Source organism: Engystomops pustulosus, chromosome 10 (genome assembly GCF_040894005.1).
Source record: "Engystomops pustulosus chromosome 10, aEngPut4.maternal, whole genome shotgun sequence".
NCBI lineage: Eukaryota > Metazoa > Chordata > Amphibia > Anura > Leptodactylidae > Engystomops > Engystomops pustulosus.
Window position 1 is genome coordinate 19227312 of NC_092420.1, and position 26994 is coordinate 19254305.

The 26994-nt window shown below is 40.6% G+C and overlaps 1 protein-coding gene across 3 annotated transcripts in view; it reads right to left on the minus strand.

Annotated features, from left to right (window-relative positions):
• Positions 1-26994, minus strand: part of PTPRG (protein tyrosine phosphatase receptor type G) — a 360490-nt gene that overhangs the window by 273756 nt on the left and 59740 nt on the right. For all 3 annotated transcript variants that reach the window (XR_011850197.1, XM_072127175.1, XM_072127176.1), the window contains exon 2: positions 24593-24697. Coding sequence is in view for 2 of the 3 variants with exons in the window: in XM_072127175.1 (XP_071983276.1) it covers positions 24593-24697 (105 nt within the window). In the remaining variant the exon portion in view is untranslated. The remainder of the gene's footprint in view (positions 1-24592; positions 24698-26994) is intronic.

Below are 26994 nucleotides of genomic sequence, written 5' to 3' on the forward strand. Positions count from 1 at the left end.
GAGACCATCGCACATGCATACATTTGCATTTTAGAGCCAATGACTGACATCCACGGCTCGAGCCTCCACAAGAGCGGCATTCACACATGCCTATCATTACCAGCAGACCTCAATGTAACAAAGCCACATTCCCAGATAATAAAGTGGCTCGATTATTAAATAAACATGGGATTCCAATCCTCCTTTCCTCCTTGAAATATTTAGTAGTCTCAAGCTGGAGACTGCAGAAAAGCGACCAGAATATATTTATTGAAGGAGACAGTCATAAAGGGAGATGAATTCAAACAGAGACGCGATATAGTACGAGGCGTCTACTTGTCATTGGAGGGGCCGGTGTCCATATCGATGGATAACTGCAGGATGTAAGAAAATTGACTTGCAAATTGCCGAAATAGGAGACACATGGGGGTCAGTTGTAATGTAATTCAAGGATAGGACTAGAAGGAAAGTGGTCCGACAGCCTCAGGTCATTGTAAGAATGCGAACAGAGTTTGCTTCCTATAGACACAGCTAGTTAGTGTTATCCTTCAGATAAAATGTATTCTCCGAGAAGAATGTACAGTCAATAGTGATACAAATATATAATCCATAGGATGCATTCAAAGTGCATTCTCAGACAGTTTCATTCACAATTCTGCAAGCTGCATATATCTGCAAATATCCCAGTATTCCCCATGTGTTAAGCATCCATGTAGTGCTTATACTTATCATATGTAATACTTAATAAAATAATTTCCAAAATCCATGCACCATGTAGTATAGTATTACTAGGACTCATCTAAACCCTCAGGGGCGTGTCTGTTGACACGCCCCCAAGGATTTTACCGAGGCTTTATATTACGAGTGAAAGTGTTGTACAAAGTCTTTAAATGAATTATACAATTCAGTTAAATCCTCAGGGGTGTGTCTGTCTGTATAATCCCTAAGATTTTACAGTGGCTCTGTACAATGCCCTCACTTAGCAATTGGAAATATTTATATGAATTTTAGCATTCTGGCAGCTCAGTAAAATTCCTCAGGGGTGTGTCTATCAACACAACCCCGAGGGTTTTATTGTAGGGTCTTCACCCTGTTTACACTAGTAATAAACATAATTACAAGTTTTTTTTTTTTTTTTTTTTAAACATAGTACAGTAATATGATCTCCCAGAATGCAGTGCAGCATTCATATTTGCATTACTGGACTGAACCCTCCTGGCTTAGTCAAGAATTTGATAGGCAGAAAGCTGCTATGTAACTATATTCGGGTGCCTTGAGTATGACACATGTGATGCAAAATATCAAAATGTAACTTAGTAAGGCCGTTGTAAAAGTTAAACAGAGTAGAGGCCAAAAAAAATGCATCAAATTTCTCCATACTTTACATGCAGTAACAAATTTGTTGCGCTACACCAGAGGCAGACAATTCTACAGCAATATTTTACTTTCTAGGACAGATGTTAGCCACTCCCGTTTTCTTAGACGTTATGCATTTTAGAGACGTTTTAGGTTCTAAAAACACTTAAAAAGGGTTAATACTACATTTTTATTGCATCTTGAGCCACAATTCTGACCTGGTTGTCTTTGTGCATCTCCCCCATCGCCAACTATAAAAATTGGTCGGCTATGAAATACAGGAATAAAGAAATTTTACTGCAAATTATGCCCATTTAGGGAAGATAATCGCGCACATCAGATCACAAACACCAGTGTTATTCATATCTTCCTTCCTGATCGCCCCTAGACATGTATTCAGTTTTCATCCTGTTTTACGCCTCCTGCAGATAATTTGTTATAGATCTTTATCCCGGTACGTGCACCGTTGGTTTTACCTCCAAGACCGCCAAGAACACAGAGGTCGATTGTTAGCACACCCGCCCGGTTATAGGAGCCCAGGCTTTGCCACTGGATTATAGAGAGACGTGTGATTCACTGCTGAGTCTATTACGCTCCACAAGACATTAGTATTCTTCGCTAGTGTTACATTACTGGCAACAGCCCATTAGTGGAAGAAGCTTAGTTAAAGAATGTTACATGTTTTTAGACTTTGCATTTCTGCAGTGTTATTTTACACCCGTTCTATCATCGGAATACTGGAAATTACTTTGCATGCAGCTGGAAAATTACAACTTCGATAAATCAACCTCTTCCCCTTGTATATTTTAACTGGAGATGACATTTCTAGGGCCCCAATCATATTAGAGGGGAGCACTAATTCAAAGAAGGGAGTCTAAGGTTTCTCACTCCTGAACTGTATTGGCGCCCCAAAAGAGGAAGAGGAGTCTGTGAGTTGGCGTCCCACACCCCCTGGTTCCTCGAACCTGATTTTTTTTTCCGCTACACACCACCATTTTGTGGTAGGCTCTCTGACCTCCAGAGGCCCCACTTATTTGATGGGGGTTGCCCAATGAGAGACATCGGTGTTCTGCAATGGGTTGTAAATTAAAGACTGGGGTGATGATGTTCATACCATGCATAACGAAACTGCTGGGAGATATAGATGTAAATCTAAAAGCGGTGTCATGTAATCCTTTAAAAAAGAATTTAAAGGGAACCTACCACCACAAATCTACCTATAAAAAGGTAGATTGGGTGGTAGGTGGATCAATGGGACGCGAGGATAGCCCTTTTAAGGGCTAATCCTCACGTCCCCACACTTTTTTGTTAACTTTTATTAGACTTTTATGCAAATTTACTTATGCGGTTACTGGGGCGTGGAGTAGCCGCATCTGAGGTTACACGAGGCGGCTTCTCCACGCCCCGGTAGCCTCTTTTCCCCTGCTACTCACCATCTTCGGCGTGCAGCTCCACGTAGCTGCGCGCCCACATCCGGCGATCCTGCCGTCTGCGCATGCGCAGAAGAGCAGGCCCGCTCCTGTGCGGTCACTGCTCCGAAACAGGCACGGGCCTGCTCTTCTGCACATGCGCATTCGGCAGGATCGCCGGACGAGGGCGCGCAGCTACGCGGTGCTGCACGCCGAAGATGGTGAGTAGGAGGGGAAAAGAGGCTACCGGGGCGTGGAGTAGCCGCCTCGTGTAACCTCAGGTGCGGCTACTCCACGCCCCAGTAGCCGCATAAGTAAATTTGCATAAAAGTCTAATAAAAGTTAACAAAAAAGTGTGGGGACGTGAGGATTAGCCCTTAAAAGGGCTATCCTCACGTCCCATTGATCCACCTACCACCCAATCTACCTTTATAGGTAGATTTGTGGTGGTAGGTTCCCTTTAAAAATCATCTAATTTTGTGTCTTGTCTGCAATTGTCCTGTCCAAAAATCTGAACATCTACTAATCCAGGATTTCCCCTAGCTTAGGCTACACGCACACAGCTATTAGCATTATACGGGATGCAAACAATGGTCCTATGAACCGTTTGTATCCAGCGTGTGTGCTGCACGCCCACTGATGTCAATTCTAAAAGACAGACCAGGCCCCCAATATGGGCAGGAATAGGACCTGCTCTATTTTTTTGGTGGGCAAATAGCTCATACATGGGTTTGAGAAATTCATAGCCATGGGCATGAGCCCACAGAATGATACGAGGACATGCTGTAGAAAATACGACTAGCACATGTCCATGAAACCATGAAGTGTGTATGTAGCCTTGGACAATTTTCTCAAAAAGAATACTTGGCACTCCTTGTTCGTTTTCATTTGAACATGATAAATTTTTTATTTATTACAAGTGGAGGTTTAGAATGGCAATCCAATTAAAAAATGCAACGTTTCGGTGTACGCAGAGACCTTCATCAGGCACGGATTGCATGGTATATTGAGAAAGACAGGTGGATAGATGTGCGGTGCTATGACCGCTAGAGCGCTGGGGAGTGTAGCAGCGGACACATCCGCTCAGGATGCCTTGAACAGGATGCCTTCAGTAGCCTTGAACTGCCAAAAAAAAACCTTACTTTTTCAGAGCTGGTCAACTTGTGCCACTCTCCTAAAGATATCTCAAGCCAAGAGGTAACACAAACAAAGAGAACGTCTGTATGAGGCCTGCACCAATACAATAACTCAACCAAGGTAGTTAGTTGAGTTTCTGTAGTGACCTCCATTCCAGGTTGCTTGCATTCCTTGTTTGCTTAGCATAATATTCTGCTAAGTAAAATAATATTCTGAGAAGTATGAAACTGCAGTTTGACATTGAATGGATATAACATCAAACTCTCCTCTCTTCCACAGGTATATATCTCTGATTGCTGAATCATTTTTCACCCATCTACTGTGTCTTTAAATCCAGTCTCACTCTCTGCAATGGTATATATCTCTGATTGCTGAATCATTTTTCACCCATCTACTGTGTCTTTAAATCCAGTCTCACTCTCTGCAATGGTATATATCTCTGATTGCTGAATCATTTTTCACCCATCTACTGTGTCTTTAAATCCAGTCTCACTCTCTGCAATGGTATATATCTCTGATTGCTGAATCATTTTTCACCCATCTACTGTGTCTTTAAATCCAGTCTCACTCTCTGCAATGGTATATATCTCTGATTGCTGAATCATTTTTCACCCATCTACTGTGTCTTTAAATCCAGTCTCACTCTCTGCAATGGTATATATCTCTGATTGCTGAATCATTTTTCACCCATCTACTGTGTCTTTAAATCCAGTCTCACTCTCTGCAATGGTATATATCTCTGATTGCTGAATCATTTTTCACCCATCTACTGTGTCTTTAAATCCAGTCTCACTCTCTGCAATGGTATATATCTCTGATTGCTGAATCATTTTTCACCCATCTACTGTGTCTTTAAATCCAGTCTCACTCTCTGCAATGGTATATATCTCTGATTGCTGAATCATTTTTCACCCATCTACTGTGTCTTTAAATCCAGTCTCACTCTCTGCAATGGTATATATCTCTGATTGCTGAATCATTTTTCACCCATCTACTGTGTCTTTAAATCCAGTCTCACTCTCTGCAATGGTATATATCTCTGATTGCTGAATCATTTTTCACCCATCTACTGTGTCTTTAAATCCAGTCTCACTCTCTGCAATGGTATATATCTCTGATTGCTGAATCATTTTTCACCCATCTACTGTGTCTTTAAATCCAGTCTCACTCTCTGCAATGGTATATATCTCTGATTGCTGAATCATTTTTCACCCATCTACTGTGTCTTTAAATCCAGTCTCACTCTCTGCAATGGTATATATCTCTGATTGCTGAATCATTTTTCACCCATCTACTGTGTCTTTAAATCCAGTCTCACTCTCTGCAATGGTATATATCTCTGATTGCTGAATCATTTTTCACCCATCTACTGTGTCTTTAAATCCAGTCTCACTCTCTGCAATGGTATATATCTCTGATTGCTGAATCATTTTTCACCCATCTACTGTGTCTTTAAATCCAGTCTCACTCTCTGCAATGGTATATATCTCTGATTGCTGAATCATTTTTCACCCATCTACTGTGTCTTTAAATCCAGTCTCACTCTCTGCAATGGTATATATCTCTGATTGCTGAATCATTTTTCACCCATCTACTGTGTCTTTAAATCCAGTCTCACTCTCTGCAATGGTATATATCTGTTAATTGCCCTAGTATTGCATGTGTCTGTTTCTTTCTGTAACATTTGACCCTTTTCTGTCCTACCTGATTTAATGTTCATCTATGCCCCTCAATGAGTTTGTTTTTCTATGTTCAGAACTTGATTCACATGTGTTAAGTCGCCTAGATTAATTGTTTTATGAGCTAAATGAGGGCCTGGTCTCTTGTCTTCTCTGGGTATAAATTTAGTGATAGTATAGGATGCTTGCATTCCAGGTTGCTTGCATTCCTTGTTTGCTTAGCATAATATTCTGCTAAGTAAAATAATATTCTGAGAAGTATGAAACTGCAGTTTGACATTGCAGTTAGACAGGGCAGGAGACAGGTAAGATGGCAGAGAAAAACGAACAATTATGTTTGTCTCAAAATGTTTTCCATTTTCTCCCTGTTTGCCATGGTTGTTTTACTTGCCTACCGTCCATCTATTCCACCAGTACCAACTATCCATATCAATGCCTCACTTCTTCACTCACCTTTCTTTACCACTCACACACTCTATACGTTATGTAACCAGACTAACTTATCACAGTCTTCTGCTGTGAAGCAAGAAATAACTTCTTATAAATCTCTGCAGCATCTTTTGTCTCTTTTCTTTCTCCTTCTGCTTGCTGCAGGGGACGTCTCTCCTAACCCAGGTCCACCTTCTGCTTATTTTAACCCTTCACACAGAAACCCTGCTAACCTTATAAAGATTCAGTGTATCCCCTCTTCTCCTTCTCCACCCGTAACCCCTTTTAAATGTGCCCTATGGAACGCCCGCTCTGTGTGTAATAAACTAGAATCAGTTCATGACCTCTTTCTTTCTAAGTCTTTTGACATGCTTGCCATTACGGAAACATGGATCCAGCAGGATGACTCTGCCTCCCTCGTGGCTTTGTCTTATGGTGGTTTACACTTTTCGCACTGTTCCAGACCTGAGAATAGGCAGGGAGGTGGGGTAGGCATACTCCTCTCTCCACAATGCACCTTCCAGGTCATTCCTCCTGTACCCTCTCTCACTTTCCCATCTTTTGAGGTCCACACCCTCAGACTTTTCCGCCCATTCTCTCTTCGTGTGGCTGTAGTATACCGTCCTCCTGGCTCACCCTATCAGTTTCTTGACCATTTTGCCTCCTGGCTCTCTCACTTTCTATCCTGTGACATTCCAACCATCATCATGGGAGACTTCAACATCCCTGTTAACACTCCCATTTCCCCTCCGGCCTCTCAGCTCTTAGCACTAACTACTTCTCTTGGTCTTTCACAACTCTGCGATTCCCCCACTCATAGTGAGGGAAACATCCTCGATTTGGTCTTCTCCCAACCATCTTCAATATCGGATTTTACCAATTCCTCCTTTCCACTTTCAGACCATAATCTCCTTTCTTTTACTTTCAATAATCCTTCTCATTCTCAGAAGCCTTCCACCCATCACTCATACCGGAACCCACGTGCAATAGATACTCATAAACTCACAGAAAACTTACAGTCTGCACTGTCCCCCATCTCCTCTTTCACCTGTCCAAACCTGGCTACTAACCACTATAATCACACTGTCAGAAGCGCCCTAGATGAGATGGCACCACTCACTATCCGAAATTTTCAACGCACACGCAGGCAACCTTGGCACACTGAACAAACTCGTTTCCTTCGGCAGTGCTCCAGGATTGCTGAACGTCTGTGGAGAAAATCGCGCACATCTGCAGACTTTCTACACTTCAAATTTATGCTAAAAACTTATAACTCTGCCCTTCACCTTGCTAAACAGGTCTATTTTACTAATCTTATATCCTCTCTCTCTAACAACCCCAAAAGGCTCTTTGATACCCTTCACTCCTTACTAACACCAAAGGTGCAGCCACCTGTCACAGACCTTGGGGCTGAAGATCTGGCCGCCTATTTTAAGAATAAAATTGATTGTATCCGCCAGGAAATAATTGCTCAATCCACTCACCCCTCCAATCCCCTTCCCTCCGGTACCTTATCTTGTTCACTCTCTTCCTTTGAGCCAGTCACAGAGGAAGAAGTGTCTAGGCTCCTTTCCTCTGCTCGCCCCACTACCTGCATCAGTGACCCCATCCCCTCACATCTGGTACAGTCTCTCTCCCCAGCAGTCACTTCTCACCTCACTAAAATTTTCAATCTCTCTCTCTCTTCTGGCGTCGTCCCCTCTTCTTTCAAGCATGCTATTGTTACCCCTTTACTAAAGAAACCTTCACTGGACCCATCCAATGCTACTAACTACCGACCAGTTTCTAACCTCCCTTTCATCTCCAAACTCCTGGAACGCTTGGTCTATTCTCGACTAACCCGCTATCTCTCAGCTAACTCCCTCCTTGACCCCCTGCAATCTGGTTTCCGCTCTATGTATTCCACTGAAACTGCTCTGTCTAAAGTCTCCAATGATCTCCTCACTGCAAAATCCAAAGGTGACTATTCTCTCCTTATTCTCCTGGATCTATCGGCAGCGTTCGATACTGTGGACCACCAGCTCCTCCTTAGGATGCTTCACTCCATTGGCCTAAAGGACACTGCACTCTCTTGGTTTTCTTCCTATCTCTCTGACCGCACTTTCAGTGTCTCCTTTTCTGGATCTTTCTCTTCTCATCTTCCTCTCAGTGTCGGGGTTCCTCAGGGATCAGTCCTAGGCCCTCTCCTCTTCTCTCTCTATACTGCCCCCATTGGACAAACCATCAGCAGATTTGGTTTCCACTATCATCTTTATGCTGATGACACCCAGCTATATACTTCTGCACGTGACATCACCCCTGCCTTAATCCAGAACACTAGTGATTGTCTCTCTGCTGTCTCTAACATCATGTCCTCTCTCTTCTTGAAACTTAATCTTTCTAAGACTGAACTTCTTGTCTTTCCACCATCTACTAACCAAACCACCCCTGACCTCTCCTCCATCTCGGTCTGTGGGATCACTATAGCACCGAGGCAGCAGGCCCGCTGTCTTGGGGTTGTGCTGGACTCTGACCTTTCCTTTTCACCTTATATTCAATCTCTTGCTCGCTCTTGCCGTATGCATCTCAGAAACATCTCCAGAATCCGGCCGTTTCTGACATTTGAAACTTCTAAAATGCTAATTGTTGCACTTATTCACTCTCGACTAGACTACTGTAACTCCCTACTAATCGGTCTTCCACTCTCTAAACTCTCTCCTCTTCAATCTATTCTTAATGCAGCAGCCAGGCTCGTCTTTCAGGCCAAACGCTACACGGATGCCTCCAGTTTGTGCCAATCACTGCACTGGCTACCTGTCTCCTTCCGTATTCACTTTAAAATAATAACCCTCATCCACAAAGCTCTGAATAATGCTGCACCTCCCTATCTCTCTTCTCTCATCTCAGTCTATCGCCCTTCCCGTGCTCTTCGATCTGCCAGTGACAATAGATTAATCTCTACCTTAATTCGAACCTCCCATGCACGTATCCAGGACTTCTCCCGAGTTGCACCAATTCTCTGGAATGCCCTTCCCCAGACTCTGAGACTAATACCCACCCTCCAAAGCTTCAAACGTGCTCTTAAAACCCATCTCTTTAGGCAAGCCTATCACTCTCGCTAACTGCATGAAATGTCAACTCTCCCTTTACTAATCCATCCTATCTCCCATCTGTTATCTGGCAAACAACTGATATATACCAAGCTCCAGGCTTCTCTGCAGTCTTTTTCACCTTGGACCCTATAAATAAGATGGCGGCTGATGGCTGGTTCAAGCAGCAACATCGTTGTTTAGTAAATTATTTATTAAATTATTTTATATTGTTCCCTTATAAAGAATGGCTGGACCATTTTACAACCTCTTGTGTCACCCCCTCATCCTCATAGTCTGTAAGCTCTTGTGAGCAGGGCCATCACTCCTATTGTTCTATATGACTGTTTGTTCTTTGTAATGTAATATAGTTGTATGTGTCCCCTATGATTTGTAAAGCGCTACGGAATTTGATGGCGCTATATAAATAAAGATTATTATTATTATTATTATTATTATAATCTAGATTCCTCTACAGTAGTGATGAAGATAGGATCAGCACCCATCTCCTTTCCACTCTGTGCTCATGATGAAGAGGTCAGCAAACAGGAAGTTTGACACTTCCTGACATTTGTGCGATACTTCAAAACATGAATCTCTCTCTTGTATATCAATCATATATATCAGAATGCAAACTTTGACAGTCAGTATGAGCCAAAAAGCATTGTGATGTATATAATTTCAATAGAGATTTTCATGTTTTGAACCAACTCACAAGAACTGTGCACTACCTGTTTGTATTTTCCCTAACGTTTACGACCTAGAAGCACCAGGGAGGTAAACCAAAACATTCCACCAAAAAGAACTGAAAAAATTTTCAGTGGCCAATTACATCTTCAGTAACTAAATTCTGAGTTGGGTCAACTTCATTCTTAATACCTCATACATGAGATGCAACGAGTAAGTAGAGTGGCACATGCCCATCCGGTATATGGCACATACGTACTAAAGATTCTAGGATAGCTCTACCATGCTATAATAGCTGTATCAGAAGGCACACTGGGGTGGAGGATATGCAATTATTTAGGTATATTTTGCTTTCTACTAGATACAATAGCCGAATAATAATTGACCTCCGCAAGAGCTCTGTGATCCCATTAAAAATACATTTAGTGAAGCTTGCTGACTGAGCCACTGACTGATCCAGTACGGCTATTCCCATGCCGAAAGCCAGTTTTCAAATGTTTCAGTGTCAGTTCATGTATTCTGTCAGGAATCAAATGCTGAACAAATAATAAATCTAACTTTATGATTTTTTTGCTTCAACTTCCATCTACTGTATTCACAGCAGGGACTGCGGGGAGCACTAGACATTCGTGTGAGAGAGTCCCATTGAAGCCTACTGCAAAATGACTTGACCTGTGGAATAAAAAATGAGCATCTTTTATTATTTTATAGCTTGGAGGTTTTGAGAAGATGCTCAGCATGATAGGAGCACAACAAAAACATCTCTGTGGGGAAACACTCAAACAAAATACCAAGACGACCAACTCGGAGAAAATCTTTATCTTGGCTGGGGAAGCAAAGTTATTATTGAAACGGACGGGTAACATTTCAATAGATCTATAAGACAGGATCCTACTCAATTAAAGGGATTTCTCTTTATAGTATCTACAACTTTATCACATACTACAGACAGAAGGGGCATATTGATAGAGTTTGTTGAATTTGTTGGGACCCAACTTCTTAGAGTAGCAGCCATCTTTTGTGGTCATCTAATGCCTGGACCTATATGGACAATATCGGAAGATAAAATCTAATTGAGGTGGTCATAATGTATAAATAGTGGCTCCATTTGAGTTTGTAGAGGTTGAAAGGATTTGCCCTTATAAAGCTTTCACCAAGACAAGAGCGAAATTGAATCTGCAGGAGCAAGTATTGGGGCACATTGCAATGGAAAGAGAGGTCAAATAAGCCTATTTTACTTATTTTAACAAAAGAATTTGATTATACATTTGTTTAATTCCACATGACTATGAATATCATGGTGCAGTCCATCAACAACTATAACTATTGAGGTCAGTGACTCAATGATCATTTATTGATTTTTTTTTTCAGTCTGATCCTACTTTATTTAGCATCAGGGGCAGATTAAGACTGCCACGGGCCCCGGGCTTTATAAATATTATAGCCCCTAGTCTGGAATTCATCTCTTCTGCCTACTTCAATCTGCGGTTTCAGGGCCTTTGTTCCTGCTTGCAATACACAAGAGACCTTTCAGGATCCTTTAAAGGCTCTACAGATGTCCAGTGATTTCATGCGTGAAGTTCCATCCAAGTACAAAATTTGGTGGTGGCTACTGCCCAAACCACCTATATTATAATCCACTACAGTCACGTTAAATGTGACTTCTTGTGTATGTAACTAAACACTGCCTTCACTGTGAGGACAAAATTTCATACCGGCAGATCATTTTTCACCAAGATGGTTCCAAGGTTGGAGATACGGTCAAGCACAAGTCAAGCCACCAGATCCCTCACATTTGAAGTCCTCATCATTCACTTTGATGCAATTTAAACTCCAATCCCAGGACCAAATTAGTGAAAACTTCATGATTTCTAATGTGCGTGGCGGCAACTAGGATTATCAAGACATCAGCTTTACGAAATATCGGATAAACTCCATGAGCTTCCAAAAGTGTTGTGCCTAGCCACACGACCACTTCTAGGCACTTGAATCTTTTTCATCTACAGAAAAAGACTGATCAGGAACTGAATCTTCTGCTGACCCAAACGTCGAGACCATCTGCAAATTCCTCAAAAGAATCAAATTATCCATTCTGTGCAGATTGCACAAAGTCTCCTTAGGATCAAATTCATTTTGCACAAAAAAGTTTTTTTTAAACTATATAAAAAAGTACAATGCAAACAGCTGAAAAAGGTGACACTTGCACATAATAACTTCTGTCTTAGCAAGCAGTGAGCTCTTCTCCCAGGAGTAGAGACCCTACGGCCTCGAATGTCGAATATATAGAGCGCTTCTTTCAATTAACAATGTATAAATGTCTGCCTTACAGTCAAATTATTTTCTTCCAACTTGTCACATTGCAGCTCCTTTCAAAACTGCAAATTGTATGCATTAGTATAAAACCACCCTCTATCTGGCATGTGTTATTAAAATTAATATTCATGGAAAAATGAAAAGTAGGCCTCTGGGTAGTGTTGTCTGCCCATGTGTAAAATTCTCATTTTCTTAAGACTTAATTTTTAGTCTTCGAAAACGCATGTGATTAAAAATTATCAGAATTTTAAGTGTAAAGGGTTGACACACTATTAAAATAATACAGATGTGAAGGGGGAAACTACGGGGAAAATGCAGATTCCGATGGCAAGTTAAATCACGGGAGATAATAATGGAAATGCAAGAAAGCCAATAATTCTATATTTTATGGCCCGCCATCACCGGAGCATCTGGTTGATTCAGCCAGCTCACCCATCAAGCAATGGACATTAATCATTAGTTTACTGTCAACTTTACTGCAGCAACTTAGAGGCAGGATCATAAAAAAGCAGCGCTCGGCATTAGGGACGGTGCTATTAGGGCGTTGTAAACGTGACCTGTCAATAGTGTATAAACCACCACCTTATTCTGGCAAGCTTTACGAGAGTGGAGGAAGAGGGGCATGGAGGCTTCCTGCAATGATTGAGACGATAGAGGGTACGCTACCAGGAGATTTGAGGACATGACTGTTTACTTCTAGGAACAGCATCCCTTTTATTGACCGGTTGAGTCTGGTTTAGCAGCAAAGTTAGATTAAAGAGTTGTGATGTGAGATGCCCAAGAATAAGTAGCAAGCTGTTCCTAAAAGAGTGGAAACCCAATAGTTTCACAGCCCTTACCCATGTCCGGGGTACATGATCCAGCCTTGAAAAGTGAACAGTGAAGGTATTATTGGCACAATAACTTCATAGGTTTGAATCCGACCAAGGGCAGCATAGACTTCCTTTAAATTTTACCACCAAAATCCATCATGATCCATCATAATAAATCAGGGACACTTAGAAGATTACCAGAGTCACGGTGCCTGGATCTATGATTATTTGTCATCCATATTCTTAAGAATATACTTTTGTTTCAATATTTACCACACTATCAGTCAAAAAGTTATTTATGGTATCGCAGCTATACTTCATTTGTAGGACATCTACCAACAGGATCAAGTATTTAAAACCAAATCGCACTTACATATTGGTGTGTGTCCCCTCTGACAGGATCAGCTCCTAAAGATCCCTGTACCTTTGTTTGAAAAAAAACAGGCTTTAGAAATTATGCAAATGAGCCAGAGGTGCTCCAGGCTCCATTAACACATATGACGCTCAGAGCCCCTCAGGCTCATTTGCATAATTAAAAATCCTTATTTTTGTAAAAACCAAGTCATAAGATAATAAAACCATGGCAGATCCTGCAGTGGGGGCACACACCAGTTTGTCAGTGAGCTTGGTTTACAATCCTTCATCCTGGTGGTAGATGTCCTTTAATGAAATGGGGCTAAGTGGCAATACCATGTACAACCTGTGGACATGTGTGGCACTGTTTGTAGAAGGCAGCCACTTATCTATGACTATATTAGGTAAAAAGCTCACCAACCATATTTGTGGAGGCATTGCTTAGACCTCAAGGTAACAAAAGTTTTGAAGGGCAGGCTACAGTCCCTTGCAAAATCCTGACCGTAATAATGAGAAGCCATGCTCTGAAGCCCAACATTGCTACATCTGTTATGCAAAATAAAGAGTTTAGCATCAAACAGCCCTTTAATAGCGCCACCATAAACACACAAACATAGCAATTATCCTTTCATTTCACAGACCACCCATAACCACAATGCACCGAATATTAAAATGATGTGAATATACATAACAAAAAAACCTAAGCGCCTCTGGTATAATTACAAATGAGATTCAATATCCAGAACTAATTCACTTCAGGAGTAAAAACAATTTGCATGCAAGCGCCAATGCTGAAAAGTGCTGGAAGTGGCAGAATTATGCCAAGGTGCCGGAAAAATGCAGAGTTGACAAATATCATATAGACCTGGCTCCCCGTCGGAACGCAGTGTCTTAACACACCGGCTAAAGATGTACAAAATTTAATTAAGAATGCAAAGGCGCTGTAAATCACACGGCAATAACCGTCAAAAAATATTGATATTAGGAGTATTTTAATGCTCATCAAAAGTGACTTTTCCAATAAATGCTCCAGACTTAAAGGAAAAAGGATCGCAACGTTTCTTCAGATCTTAGGGAGTAGAAACAATGTAACGATGAGTCAGAGATGATAAATAAGTTACAGCTAGGAAGACGCTGTTACGACACCCCGGCAATTAAGAAAAACAACCTAAAGACCTTAGGCTATAACTTAATCATAAGTAGATTTAATTTATTTTAATTATGTAGAGTTAAAAAAAAAAATAGTCAAAAAGTCATTTTTGAAAAATGATTTAAAACTTACTGTGACTGACATAAATCAGACATCACAGAATAGTCAATCACATTCGGCCAAAAGTCTATTTTCACCTACAGTTCATTGTGGCAGAATCCACAACCTAAAAGAATATGGTCATTAAATGCAAAAAGAACAGGAAAATCATTGTGATTTTGGTGGGTCCAGCTAAGCATCTATTGTATATGTGGATTCCCAGATTCTTCTCCAATGACAAGATACAGGTAGTTTCTGACTTAAGACCTGATTTACAGACAACCCCTTGTTAGAAACTGACCTCTCTGCCCGTTGTGATCTTTCATGGAAGCTCTCTGGATGCTGGCAATTTACAGAATTTTAGGCCTCATTCACATGGCCATGTCCTTGTCGAGACCAAATCACGGCTGCAGCACCCAGCCGGGTATAGAATGGATGGGAGGGAGGGATCTGTACCCCTCCCCTGTTTATTGAAACCAAGGTCTAATATGTCCGTCCACCTCGGTCACCATGCACTGTGTGCTCAGCATACCATGATTCCGTGATTTGGCCACAAATTGTGCATCCGGATCACGGGCCCTCAATGGTTATGTAGCCTTATTCCAAGGCTGTAATGAGAAACTTTTAGGTGTCTGCTATGAAGAAGCTTTATTGTTAATCCTTGTTCCTTTGTCAATTCAAAAATTTTTTAAATCCAATTGTCTCAGGGGCTAAAAAATAATCTGGCCGGTTGTAACACTAAATATAACAGTTCTAACTACAAAGTCAATTCAAGAACTAACCTGTAGAACCTAGTTTGTATGTAACCCATGGAATAGAAAGTTTGAGTCAGTTGGATTTCAACTTTCTAAGTTCTTTTGTTTTCAATGGAAGGATGTCGCTGTCGGAGGTGACTTATACCATCTTCCTTTTGAAATACTTGTTAACCAATGACCATACTTAGACTCCCCCTTTGCCCAATGACAATGGGGGTTGAAGTAGCCATCAAGATCTGTGCAGAATGTTGTAAAAGACTTCAACATAGTCCGAATTATGTAATCAAACATAGTTGGCTGCAAGGGAAAAATGATTGTATCCCAAAAAAAGTGGGGTCTACTTAGTAATGGGGAATAGACTTAAAAGCTGGTTTAACATAACTGCAATTTTTTAATATACCGCAACCACACCCACCGTTATTACCAGAATGGTGAAACCTGGCACAAGATGAGATTCGTGAGACCAAGGGGCTAATATGGGCTCTGAACCAATGCTGCATTTATCCAGACTAAGACCAGCTAAAGGGATAAAACACACTTTCATAATCAATAGCCATAACTATAGAACATAAAGCATCTATGATACAAAATGGCCGCAAACTTGGGTGTGTAAAGCCCCAAATAAAGCAGATCATTCAAAAATTACCATTTCCAATCTTTAGGAATACGTTTTACAGGTGTCTGCACAGGAGCATCCAATGCCTTGAACGAGTTCATGCCCTAAAACACTGATTAAAAATGGCCGACCTTTATTGTCCTATACTTTTTAGATTGATATCCCCCATGTAATTTTTTTATGCAGTCTATTCAGAAAAGCCAAATTAGGAGCTAAAGAAAAGGAAAATTATAAAAGCGAAGTCTCTTATGTCTTCAGTTTTGTGCCACTCCTATACTCTTCACCCCAGGAAAGGACAAAGACTTCTTATTCAACATTCATCTGTGCCAGTTTTTGATCTATTAATATCGACCACCGCTAAAGCGCAGCTCCACACGCGGAAAGGATTTCATTACAAGTATGTCCATCTAGAGCATATGGGATGTACTGGCCTCATTTCTTAATTTGTCGGTCTGAAGAATAGGAGTACAATGAGGCTAATTCGTTTTGGACTCTGCATCCCTCCCCGGGACTGAAAAGCCTGGAGCCTCTAACATGAGCAAATTTGTACAAAGTTAACAAGAAGTCTATAGGAGGTTTAGGTGATACATTCCCACAGTGTTTGCATATCAAAGAAACCGGCAATAGATAATTGAGATGAGGAAGCTACATGTAGACTTTTTAGTCTAGACTATGTAGATTAGGTACTATAGTAAGAAAGGTTTCATCTTGAATGGCAATAAGATTTATAACTGGCTAATAATTTAGAAGTCTCCAGTGAAGGCTTAGTTTGCTGACGGATAAACCTCTTGATCCCCAACCTGATCTACATGAGTCCTCTATGGAGTGATGGGGCGCCGGGGGGGGGGGGGGGGGCTAAATGATCTTAGAAACCACTCAGGTGCTGAAAGCCCTGGCCTTTATCTTCCCGCAAAACTGACTGATCCCTTGTCCTCACCTGATCTACAAGATTGGAAGTTTTTACCATATCAAAATAATTGGGTGTCAGAAGGATAGAAACTCACCAAATTGTCAGATAACAGGTTAGTCTTTCACATATTGACCAGAAAATGCTTAAACACCAGAATACTGATTTCTCCAAAGATTGAGCACCGAGGTAGGTGAGCAATTACAGAGATGAAATGATGTGGTTACCAGAATCAGAGTGATGGTTGTCAGTCTGGTCTGGTTCCCACGCACTGTGAAAGTACAGTCTTTGTATCAAGGTCCCTGGCCAAGAACACAGCAGCTGGCCGATGTACAACAGGACAAGATAGCAGTGATTCGGCTGTCCGGGAGAAAGCAATGCAATGACTTGGCTAATTAACAGTCATTGGGCGTGGAGGCTCGGGAGGAATATACGGCCTCTATAGCCAAGGTGGAGTTCTGCCACTAGGCATATTTTATCACGGAGAAGTCGGCTACAGACTGAAATTACAGCTCCTTGCATCTTAATGCTTTAACACCAGAGCCTTCCAGTTATGCTGCTTAGATCTGAAGGTGTTACAATAAAATGTAGCATAGGAAAGCTGCAAAACTATAAAAGCAGGGAGTAGGGTGTGGTTTATAGAAGATATACACAAACACAAAGCAGAGATGAATATCAATTCCATTGTCTAGATGAGGAGGTGTCTTCAGGATGTAGATGGGACTTCCCCAAACCACATTCAGATGAGGGGAACATTTCTGCGAGACATCTGCCGCAAAATTTACCCATATCGATTGCCCTTGTCCCCCTAGGCAGTAGATAAACTGGGCATATGTATTCGACTTTGGGCATTGACTAGTAGCGGTGATCACCCTTAATACAGGATAGACCCTAGATCAGTGATGGCGAACCTTCTAGAGACCGAGTGCCCAAACTACAACTGAAAGCCACATATTTTTCACAAAGTGCCAAATGGCAATTTAAAGTAACTTATTGCTCCCTACAGTGTCACAGATTTGAACGTATTGAAGCCCTAAAGACACCAATACAGTAGAATGACGGAGAAATTCGTATTATTATTGTAGCTTCCCTCTAAGGACCCCTGAACAGGATGAATCACAGGCACTGAGAAGGGGCTTCAATGATAATCCAGCTCTGCCCACCCCTCCTTGCTCCTCCCTTAATCTTCAAGTCACTTTAAAATGGAGCTGAACATGGCCCGTTCTGGACTGCCTGTGACTGCAGGAGGAGGAGTCCTGAATGGTGACCTTTGTGCTGGTGATGGCCTGGGTACCCACAGAGAGGGCTCCGAGTGCCACCTCTGGCACCCGTGCCATAGGTTCGCAACCACTGCCCGAGATTGTGCACTGCATAATGTAAAACTAAACAAAGTAAATCATCAAAAAAATATTACATGGTTGCTGTAAAGTTTCATGGAAAATGGAGATGTAAGGGCAGTTATTATCACTTCCAATATTAGCCAAACACATTGCTTCTGAGAGGAAAAGCAGATGAGTTACCATCTAATGTATTGGGAAGGAGTAGTGTGGCAGTGGCTTCCTCCTCACTTTCTATTGAGAATACACGGGACATCTTGACCAAATCAGTAACTGAATGAGAATTTGAATAAATCTACTGCTCACTATACACATTGGATAGCGGTCAGGTACATACATACACTACTGTGAAAAACTTTTAAGCAGGTGTCACAAAGAAATAACTGGTTACAAGTGGTAATATCCCACATATACGGCAACAAGACAGCGACAAAAGATATCCAGTACATCTTTAGTGTAAAGAATAAGAGGTCCTGGAAGCGATGACATACAAGTCTTCATCTCATCATCCAGTTAGTCTGGGATTACTTGGAAACAGAAGTTCTCTGCTCAGTTCGCCAGGATGTCTGGAACAACCTCCCCGCTGGGTTTCTTCAAAACCATTTGTAACAATAAATATTGATCCAATTCAGATTTATTTTGTTTGTTGAAGTGCTGAATAGATTCTACCACATTTCCCACACCTGCCTAATACTTTTGCACACTACTATTCAGTGACCCTGGCCCTTGTGAGGGACTTTAAGCATAAAAATAATAGCAGCATCTAATATCCCTTGAAATACAATCTATCTAGTACAATTATAAGATACAAATGTGATTCCTTTACAGTTCACCCCTTTATATTTTCATTATGCAATGAAATATAACAAAAATTTTCATGGTCTTCTGCCCTTCCAATTGATATAACAGCATCCTCTGACAGCCCTTTACCTAAAGAGCAGAGAAATATATTCTGCTCCATCATACGGGTGTCTGAAACACATTCAGCAAACTAAAATATGTATAAAAAAATGACTTGCAGACTCCCTGGACAGTCTGTTTAAGGCAGAATTAAGAATCGTCAGTATACGTGGACCACATTGCTCTAACATTGTAGAGTGTGTTCTATATTTATGTGCAGTAAGGCTCATAAAAACTGAAGTGGACATTGCCAACCTGGCCCCTCGCAGGAATGAGGGAGGGGGAAATGAAGGACTTGAGAGAGACTTTGCTTGTGTGCGACTCGTTTAAGAGTATTCCTGAGGGAGGGGAAATGAGGGGGCTTGAGAGAGAAGGTGGCTGTCCATGACAGAGAGAAGAGCAGCTTCTTCATTTCCCTCTCCCTCAGGATTTCTCTTCAAAGAGTCACACACAGCCAATGTCTCTCTAAACTCCCACATTTCCCCTTCCTGGGGGGAAATTCCTGGGGAGGGGCTGGGTTAGAAGTATCAACGGCAGTTAGGAGGCAGAGTAGCATGACTGTATATGCTGGGGCACTTCCCACCTCCATGACTGGATATTTAGCGCATCAATAAAATATTTTCTTTAGACGAAGAAAGGTGGCTCTAATCCCATGGATAGAGCCATCAATGAAACATGTATAACAATATCTAAAAAAAGGTATGTGGATTGGGGAAGGGGCAACTGGTGACAGGTTCACTTTAAAGGTTATATAGAACCTGTAGACACATTACTTTTGGTTCTAAAGTCATCCCCAAGTGGGAGCAATCTTCTGCTAGAACATTTCTTCAAAATACTGGGCCCACCAATGGATTCAATCTTTGGTTGGCCTTTCCACCCGTTCCTATAATGGACAAAGTCCAGGTAAAAGCAGAAGTATGTCGTTGTATTTTTCAGATTATGCTTCAAAACTTCTACAGTTGGTTTATTATAAACATTAAAATAGATTTACTTGGGAATGTCATTTCAAAAACTTCTCAATTCCGATGGAGCAAAAAGATTTAACAGAATGACAGAGTTTCATAACTCAATGTTCAGAGGGACAAGAAATCTCAAGTTTCTTCTCCCCGGAACGAAAGATTTATCAGTTATTAACGACCACTGAGAAGTGATAATTGCTCCGTCATTTTAATTAATAAATGCAGGAAACTTCCCAAAAGGTAAAGTGTTAAAGTCAGACAAAACTTTAAAAATGTAAACTTTTTGAAGTCTTTGCTAAAAAAAAAATGTAATAAAAATATTCATGACCCTCTGAACAGAACGTGTGTGGTAGAAGGTCATCATGAGTGATCACTGAATGGAAGTGCTTGGAGCATCCATACATATCAAGTTACTTACACCTGAACCTTCCAGAAGAATGGTCAACCTGCTAATATATTTTATGGCTTCCCAACTCTCCTTTGAAAAGAGATGGTCAGAAAGAAGGATAGGGCAACACTTGTTCTTTTGTTCCCCAGAGGAGATTAGCTACCGTTAGGCAATGTCCAATAAGTTTATGCCTCCTAACACTATTAAGAACAAACGCAAGAATAGAAAATCAAGCATGCATATACTGTATATGGGAAGTTCATTATAATCAAATATACAGTAGGTTACTGTAACATGTATTGTCCTTTAGGCCAGAGTTTCTGAATTGCCTTCCTCAAGCATGTCCCGATAGCTGATAGGTTAAGGCCACCATATTGTGGACACCTGTGATCACTGCCATCCACTGTCAATGTTAAGAGCTATGGTAAGGTCCTAAAAAAAAAGGCCGGTTAGAATAATTTGAGGGTCATAAATGGTGGAAGATCAGGATTGGTGGAGGATCAGGAATGGTGCAGAAATAGTGGGTTAAACCAAGACACATCTCTGATGGCTCCAACGTGGGTATAAGTTTCGAAACCAAGATCTAAACAGTGAACCTAAGATATTAGTAGATTTGGCCAAAGACCATAAATTATCAGGCAATTGGTAGCCAACCATCTAATATATATATGGTGTCTTCCCAACTCTTCTTTGAAAGGAGAACATCAGACAGAAGGATAGGGCTTCAAAAAGGAAGTCTTGACTTACATTAAGCAGCCCCTCAAAATTCATTCATTGTTTTAGCCTCAAAAAACTACATTACGGATTCCACACTATATAAGATATCAGTACGTAATGAATGTCCTGAATTTAAAAAAAAAAAAACATGTAAAAAAGATTTTTCAAGTATTTCCCATCTTAATCCTGACTGTTTTAGTCCAACATCGCCTTTGTTTTTCCTTCACTGCTCATTCTGGGAAATGATGTAACATTGTAAAAACACCAGGGGATGAAATATCACCAGGAGATCAATAGTATTGGTTTTACTCGTTCTGAGGCAGCCAAAAACTGTACACTTGAGATGCAAGGATTTTATTAATCCAAGCAAAAATCACTGACTCGCTCTAATTTCAAGATTAAGATTATGATTAACTTTTGAGACTGGGAACTTTCTCAAATTGCACGTATGATTTTCCGCTCAGAACAGCAAATGGATCCTGACTGTGATAATAACAGTGTGACAATGGTAGTTACATGGAGCAACAAAGTGGCAAGGCTAAATAAGAAAATGTATGGTTTGTATACTGAATACATATATTAGATAAAAAAAAAAAACCAGGGAGAAAATGTGAATATACCATACAAGAAATTCATGCAGCAGCCATAGTGCCTTGGAGTGAGGGGGTGCATTTTTAGATGGTCCTAACCCCCATCATACTGAAGGTTGAGAACCTCGGTAGGACTTCACTATTGAGAAACGGCTTTGTTTTCTAACAAAGGTTGGTTCATGGTCATCAGACTAATTACACGCAAACATGTTCAGCCCGTGGAAACGGTTCTGTATTTTAGTCCTATTCCAAGGACTGAACACAGTATACAAGACGTGTAACCTTGCATTACACAGAAATATGATGCAAGGACTTCTGTTGCCGGCCAAATAGCAGCACCGACACGTATCATTTTTTTTTTTTTTACAGTACTGGCACCTCAGTTCGGCCAGCAAATAGGGACTTGTTGCACCATATTTTTCCATAATGCAAGGACTCCCATTCTGTGCAATGTGTTCAGTCCATGGAATAGGACCAACATAAAGAACTGTTTGGATGGGTTGAACATTTTTGGATGGGAGGAACCAGCCCGATATCCAACCACCAACCTCCCATTCTGTGATCATGAACACGTTCATTTGCCCGCTGACCCAAAGGTCATGGATAGGAAGAAAATTATCAGGCCCTTAGCTGTTGCCAATTATGATATTTGCCTTGAAAGCCTATCAGGTACAGCATTATTTAAAGAACATCACCACCAGGATGAAGTATTGCAAACCAAACACACTGACATACAGGTGTGTGCCCCCTCTAGCTGTATTTGCTCTTCTTCTATATGCAATGTTATTGAAGCCTAGAGCCCCCCAGGGTCATTTGCCTATTTTAAAGCCTTTTATTCTTAAAAACAAGGGCAAAAGAAGCTTTAAAAAAGTGGATCCTGCCAGAGGGGGCGCACACCAGTATGACAGTGTTCATGGTTTACAATCCTTTATCTTTTTGGTAGATGTCCTTTAACTGTAGGGTCTCCAAGTTTCCAAAAAGTCTAATGACCTCGCCATTAAAATACAAACATTTTATTAAAAAGTAGAGTTCAAGGTGACCAGTCGATAACGTCAAGGAGCAGAAGTATTCAGTGGAACTCTGTGCCCCTTTAGATTTTGATTATTTGGTTTTCTCTTCTCAAAACTCAGAGTTAAAATCCAGGGAAATTCTATGAGTCCTACACCAATCACTCGGTTCCTGGAGTAGAGCAAAGCACATTTGATCAGTAACCCATCGGCCTTCCATTTTAGTTTTGGTCGAGGTCTCAGCACCTGAGAGTAAAATCAGTCAAAACTAAAAGGTTTCTGAAATTATAAACCTTTATGTTTTAAGGATCATAGTTGATGAGCACTTCCATGGAATTTCCAGAGCACACAGTCAGACGCATTAAACAGAACAGCTGACATGTGGGTCACAGGCCTTTCTGTTCACATGAGCAGTTTGAAAAAGGCCAGAAATAAAAATGCAGCAAAATCATGAGTCACAATTTCCCAGATTAGTAGAACTGACCGTGGTTCACATTGTTGGTCATGAATCAGCAAGCAGCAGGGATTAGTAATAACCAGCTACATTACTTATTAAGGTCAGCAGTAATGTTTAGTATCTGCTTCCAAGTTAACCTTCTATTTCAACTACACCTGGAAACTACGCATGACCGAGTCTATTATCTACTAAAAGAAACCTTAAAGGAATATTCCAATCCAAGGCCTAGTTCATATGCCAGTTGAGTCTTTCGTTATGAGCCAAAAGCAGGTGTCGTCAAACACATAGAACAGGAGCAAGACTTTCCAATAGGTATAGTGGAAAGACTTGCACCAGATTTGTGTGTCTGACCACTCCAGTTATTTGTATCAATAACTAGATGCCAAAACCAGAAGACCCACCAGAGATCTGACCTCAGCCTAATAAAGGCGTTTAATATCCCTAGAATACCCAATCACAAACCAGTTGGGTCTGACTCCTAAATCCTATAATGGAGGATTTACTGTGCGGAATCAGTACTGCAGTGCTTTCATGTATAGAGTCACCATCATTAAAATAAAGATTTAGGATGGTTTAAGATCACATGTTAGATCCCCTACTGATCACAAATATATAGAATATTTTAGCAATAATTCATCCTTTTAGGACTTCACAACAAAATTCTGTGCTAATAGATACATGAAAACCCCCATTCATAGCCCAAAATTTTAACCACTCACTGCAGTTGGAGAAACAACTTTAAACCATTAACATAACAAGAAAATCCGTTATAATTTTATACTTCAAAGCGGTATGCCAGGAACATGAACGTCTGAGTTTTTTTGTATTTGTATTGTATTTATTTATAACTTATGGGTTTTTGTATCAATGTCACAAAACAGAGCTTAAATAGTTTGCTTTTATGGGCTTTCTTAAGTAGGAGGAGTTAAATCAACAAGATGGCAGTCATCTGCAACTACAAATCCCATGATCTCTTAGTTCTCAGTAAAAGCTCCCCTGTATCAGGCTCTGCTCCCAGTGATGATGTAAAAGACTGTCCTGCTCTGTTACCATAGTAATGGTGTGTGTAACGTTGTAACTGCCATCAATGCACATTACCTCACTGAGATGACGCCTCACTACAACACTGGCCATACCGGATGCATTGCAAACAACCTACAGTCAAACATAGTGATGATCACATACCCTGCCCAGGCAGATGCAGGACATGTGATGTGGACATGTGACCAGCGGCCATCTTCTGTTCTGGGTCTCCTCCACAGTGACAAAAATCAATGGACAGATTAAAAGGGTCAGAAGCATTGTAATTCTTCACCATAGTGTAGGTTGACAACATTTTTTTCTGCCAAGAGGATCAAAATGACCCATCTAAATATGTAATATGCCTATTCCTGGAATACCCCTTCAAAATAATATGACTGTACAATTCTAATCCATCAGTAATTTTTGTATCAACCTTGTCATGATAAAGTAGCAAGACAACGTACCTGAATAGGACCAGTATGGTTCACTGGCCGCCTTACGCCTCCGTATCTGCACGGAGCTTCCATGTCTGTTGTCGTGTAATGCTCCCACGTTCCCCTCCGTGTATGCTACAATAACAGAAAAAAACCATATCAGTATGAGCAGCAAAGTTTATTAGTACAAGTTTACGGCTATCTTTTCACAGTACGGTACGGAGTAGTACGGTGCCGTGCGTATGGCGCTGTGCGCCCATTGCAGTCTGTGGAGGACGTATATATCGGCAGTGCGAATGCAGCCTAACAGGGGTGGAGATCACCAAAACATTGACTAAGCTTTGTTTTTCACATTAGATACTATATAATTCAGCCATCAACATGAGGATAACAGACAATCGGGTCTATGGTTATCATGGTCCGAACTCAAGAAAGGAAACTGGTACCAAGAGTTGATAAATTTTTGGATGGAACTATAGCTTGCCAAAAACCTAAACCAGTGATGACCTTTTAGCGGCCGAGTGCCCAAAAAGACACCCCAAACCCCCCTTATTTATCGCGAGGTGCAAACCAAAAATTAACTTGCTGCTCCCTGTTCTTCAACAATCATATTGGCCTCCTGAGGACAGCAACACAGTAGAAAGATGAAAAATTTGCATCATTTTAGCTTCTTTCCAGTGTCCCTCTGTAGACCTGTAGGGGCCAGCAAAATATGACTGAAAGCAGCATCTTTTAAGTTGTTTGGAACTGGAGGAAAATTCTTCGAGTCCTGTCTGTTGTGCTGGGGTGATGGCCTGGGTGCCCACAGAAAGGGCTCTGAGTGCCGCCTCTGGCACCCGTGCCATAGGTTCGCCACCACTGACCTAAACCATTGATGCAAGGAAAAATAAATTCTCTCAGGAGATGATGAAGGTCATCAGACTCTCAAATAGATATGGATCGGTCTTTATCTATGCCGATCATTGAACACAAATCGGAAAACTATTGTAAGGAAATGACCAACCAAGCAGTCAACCATGACATGGCGTTTACACTACCATTAGCCAATCAAAACATTTCTCCAAAGGCCATAATATTTTACATATGAAAAAACGCTTTCCTCCTAAATGTCGTCAGCTATACTGCTTATAATACAAATGACAAAATAGACAAGGAAATGAATAGCAAAAGAACTTTAAAAAGAAGAATTAGAGAAACTCTGATGAGTTAATTTTTAGAAAAAAATGCATTTTTGGAGAAACAATTTAAAGAGATTATATTCCATCATGGAATTCCTTATAAAATGAGAAATCCCCGGAGAAATTCTTCCGAAGAATTTGTACTGTTCACATCTGGATTTTGTTTACACACATTTTTAGAACATGATCTACAGATGCAAATTCTGGTCGTAACAGAGATGACTGAACATTATTAAGGCCCAAGACATGGAATCAATCTATGAGCAAGCAAATGGTTAGACAAAAATAAAGCTAAATAGAGGATAAAGGATAGAGATAGCTGCATAAGAATAAAAATAAAAATTCATAAGAAAAAAAAAAAAGTTCCACTTTATAAAAATATGTAAAAAGCAAAAAAAAACTATAAAACCTTCCTAACTTTATGCTTAACTTACTATAGCATCTGTAGTACCTCTACATCAGCACATGTATCCGTGTATAAAATAAACAGGAACACAATGTTCTTCAGTTTAATAAAAAATTAACAAGATAAAATTAAAAAATACCTTGTTGCAAAATAGATCTTCAGAATTATTATGTTTTTTTATGGACCACCACAATTAATATTTCCACATTATAGTCTAAAAACACAGCTGTATAATTTATGATCCACCATGTCTTCATATGGACCTAAAACCACTTGAGATATTCGCTCTCTACAATCAGCCCAAACACAACTTGAGGCCATGTTACGATTTGTACTAAAAATGCACAACCTAAACCCATTAACAGTTAAAAGACATTCTGCTTTATCTCATATGCTAGCGCAAAATTGCCGGCACAACAATGAACATGGCCACATAAACAATTTATAGCCGATCAGGTGGAAGGTTTGAAAGGAGCAGATGAGATGCAATGAATTCAGAGTAATGTAAAATATAGTTCAAGGTTTAGAAAGTTATGAAGATACATACTCAACACCCTTTAAAGGCTAGGAAAATTAGCATACTCGGACCGGCTCGTTACTCGGACGAGTATCTCGCCGGCTCGAGATCGAGCAGTAAATTAATAAAATAAATTGAATAAAAGTATTTTTATTGTAAAAAAAAAATATTACACATGTTTGCAGATGTTTTACTTGTAAGAACACATTGAAATAACACTATTCTTCACTTTCCAGGTGTTCGCGCGTGTCTCCCGCTAGGTTCGGAGATGTTCGGAACATCTGGAATGTGAAGAATAGTGTTCTTTCAATGTGTTCTGCACTTAAATGGT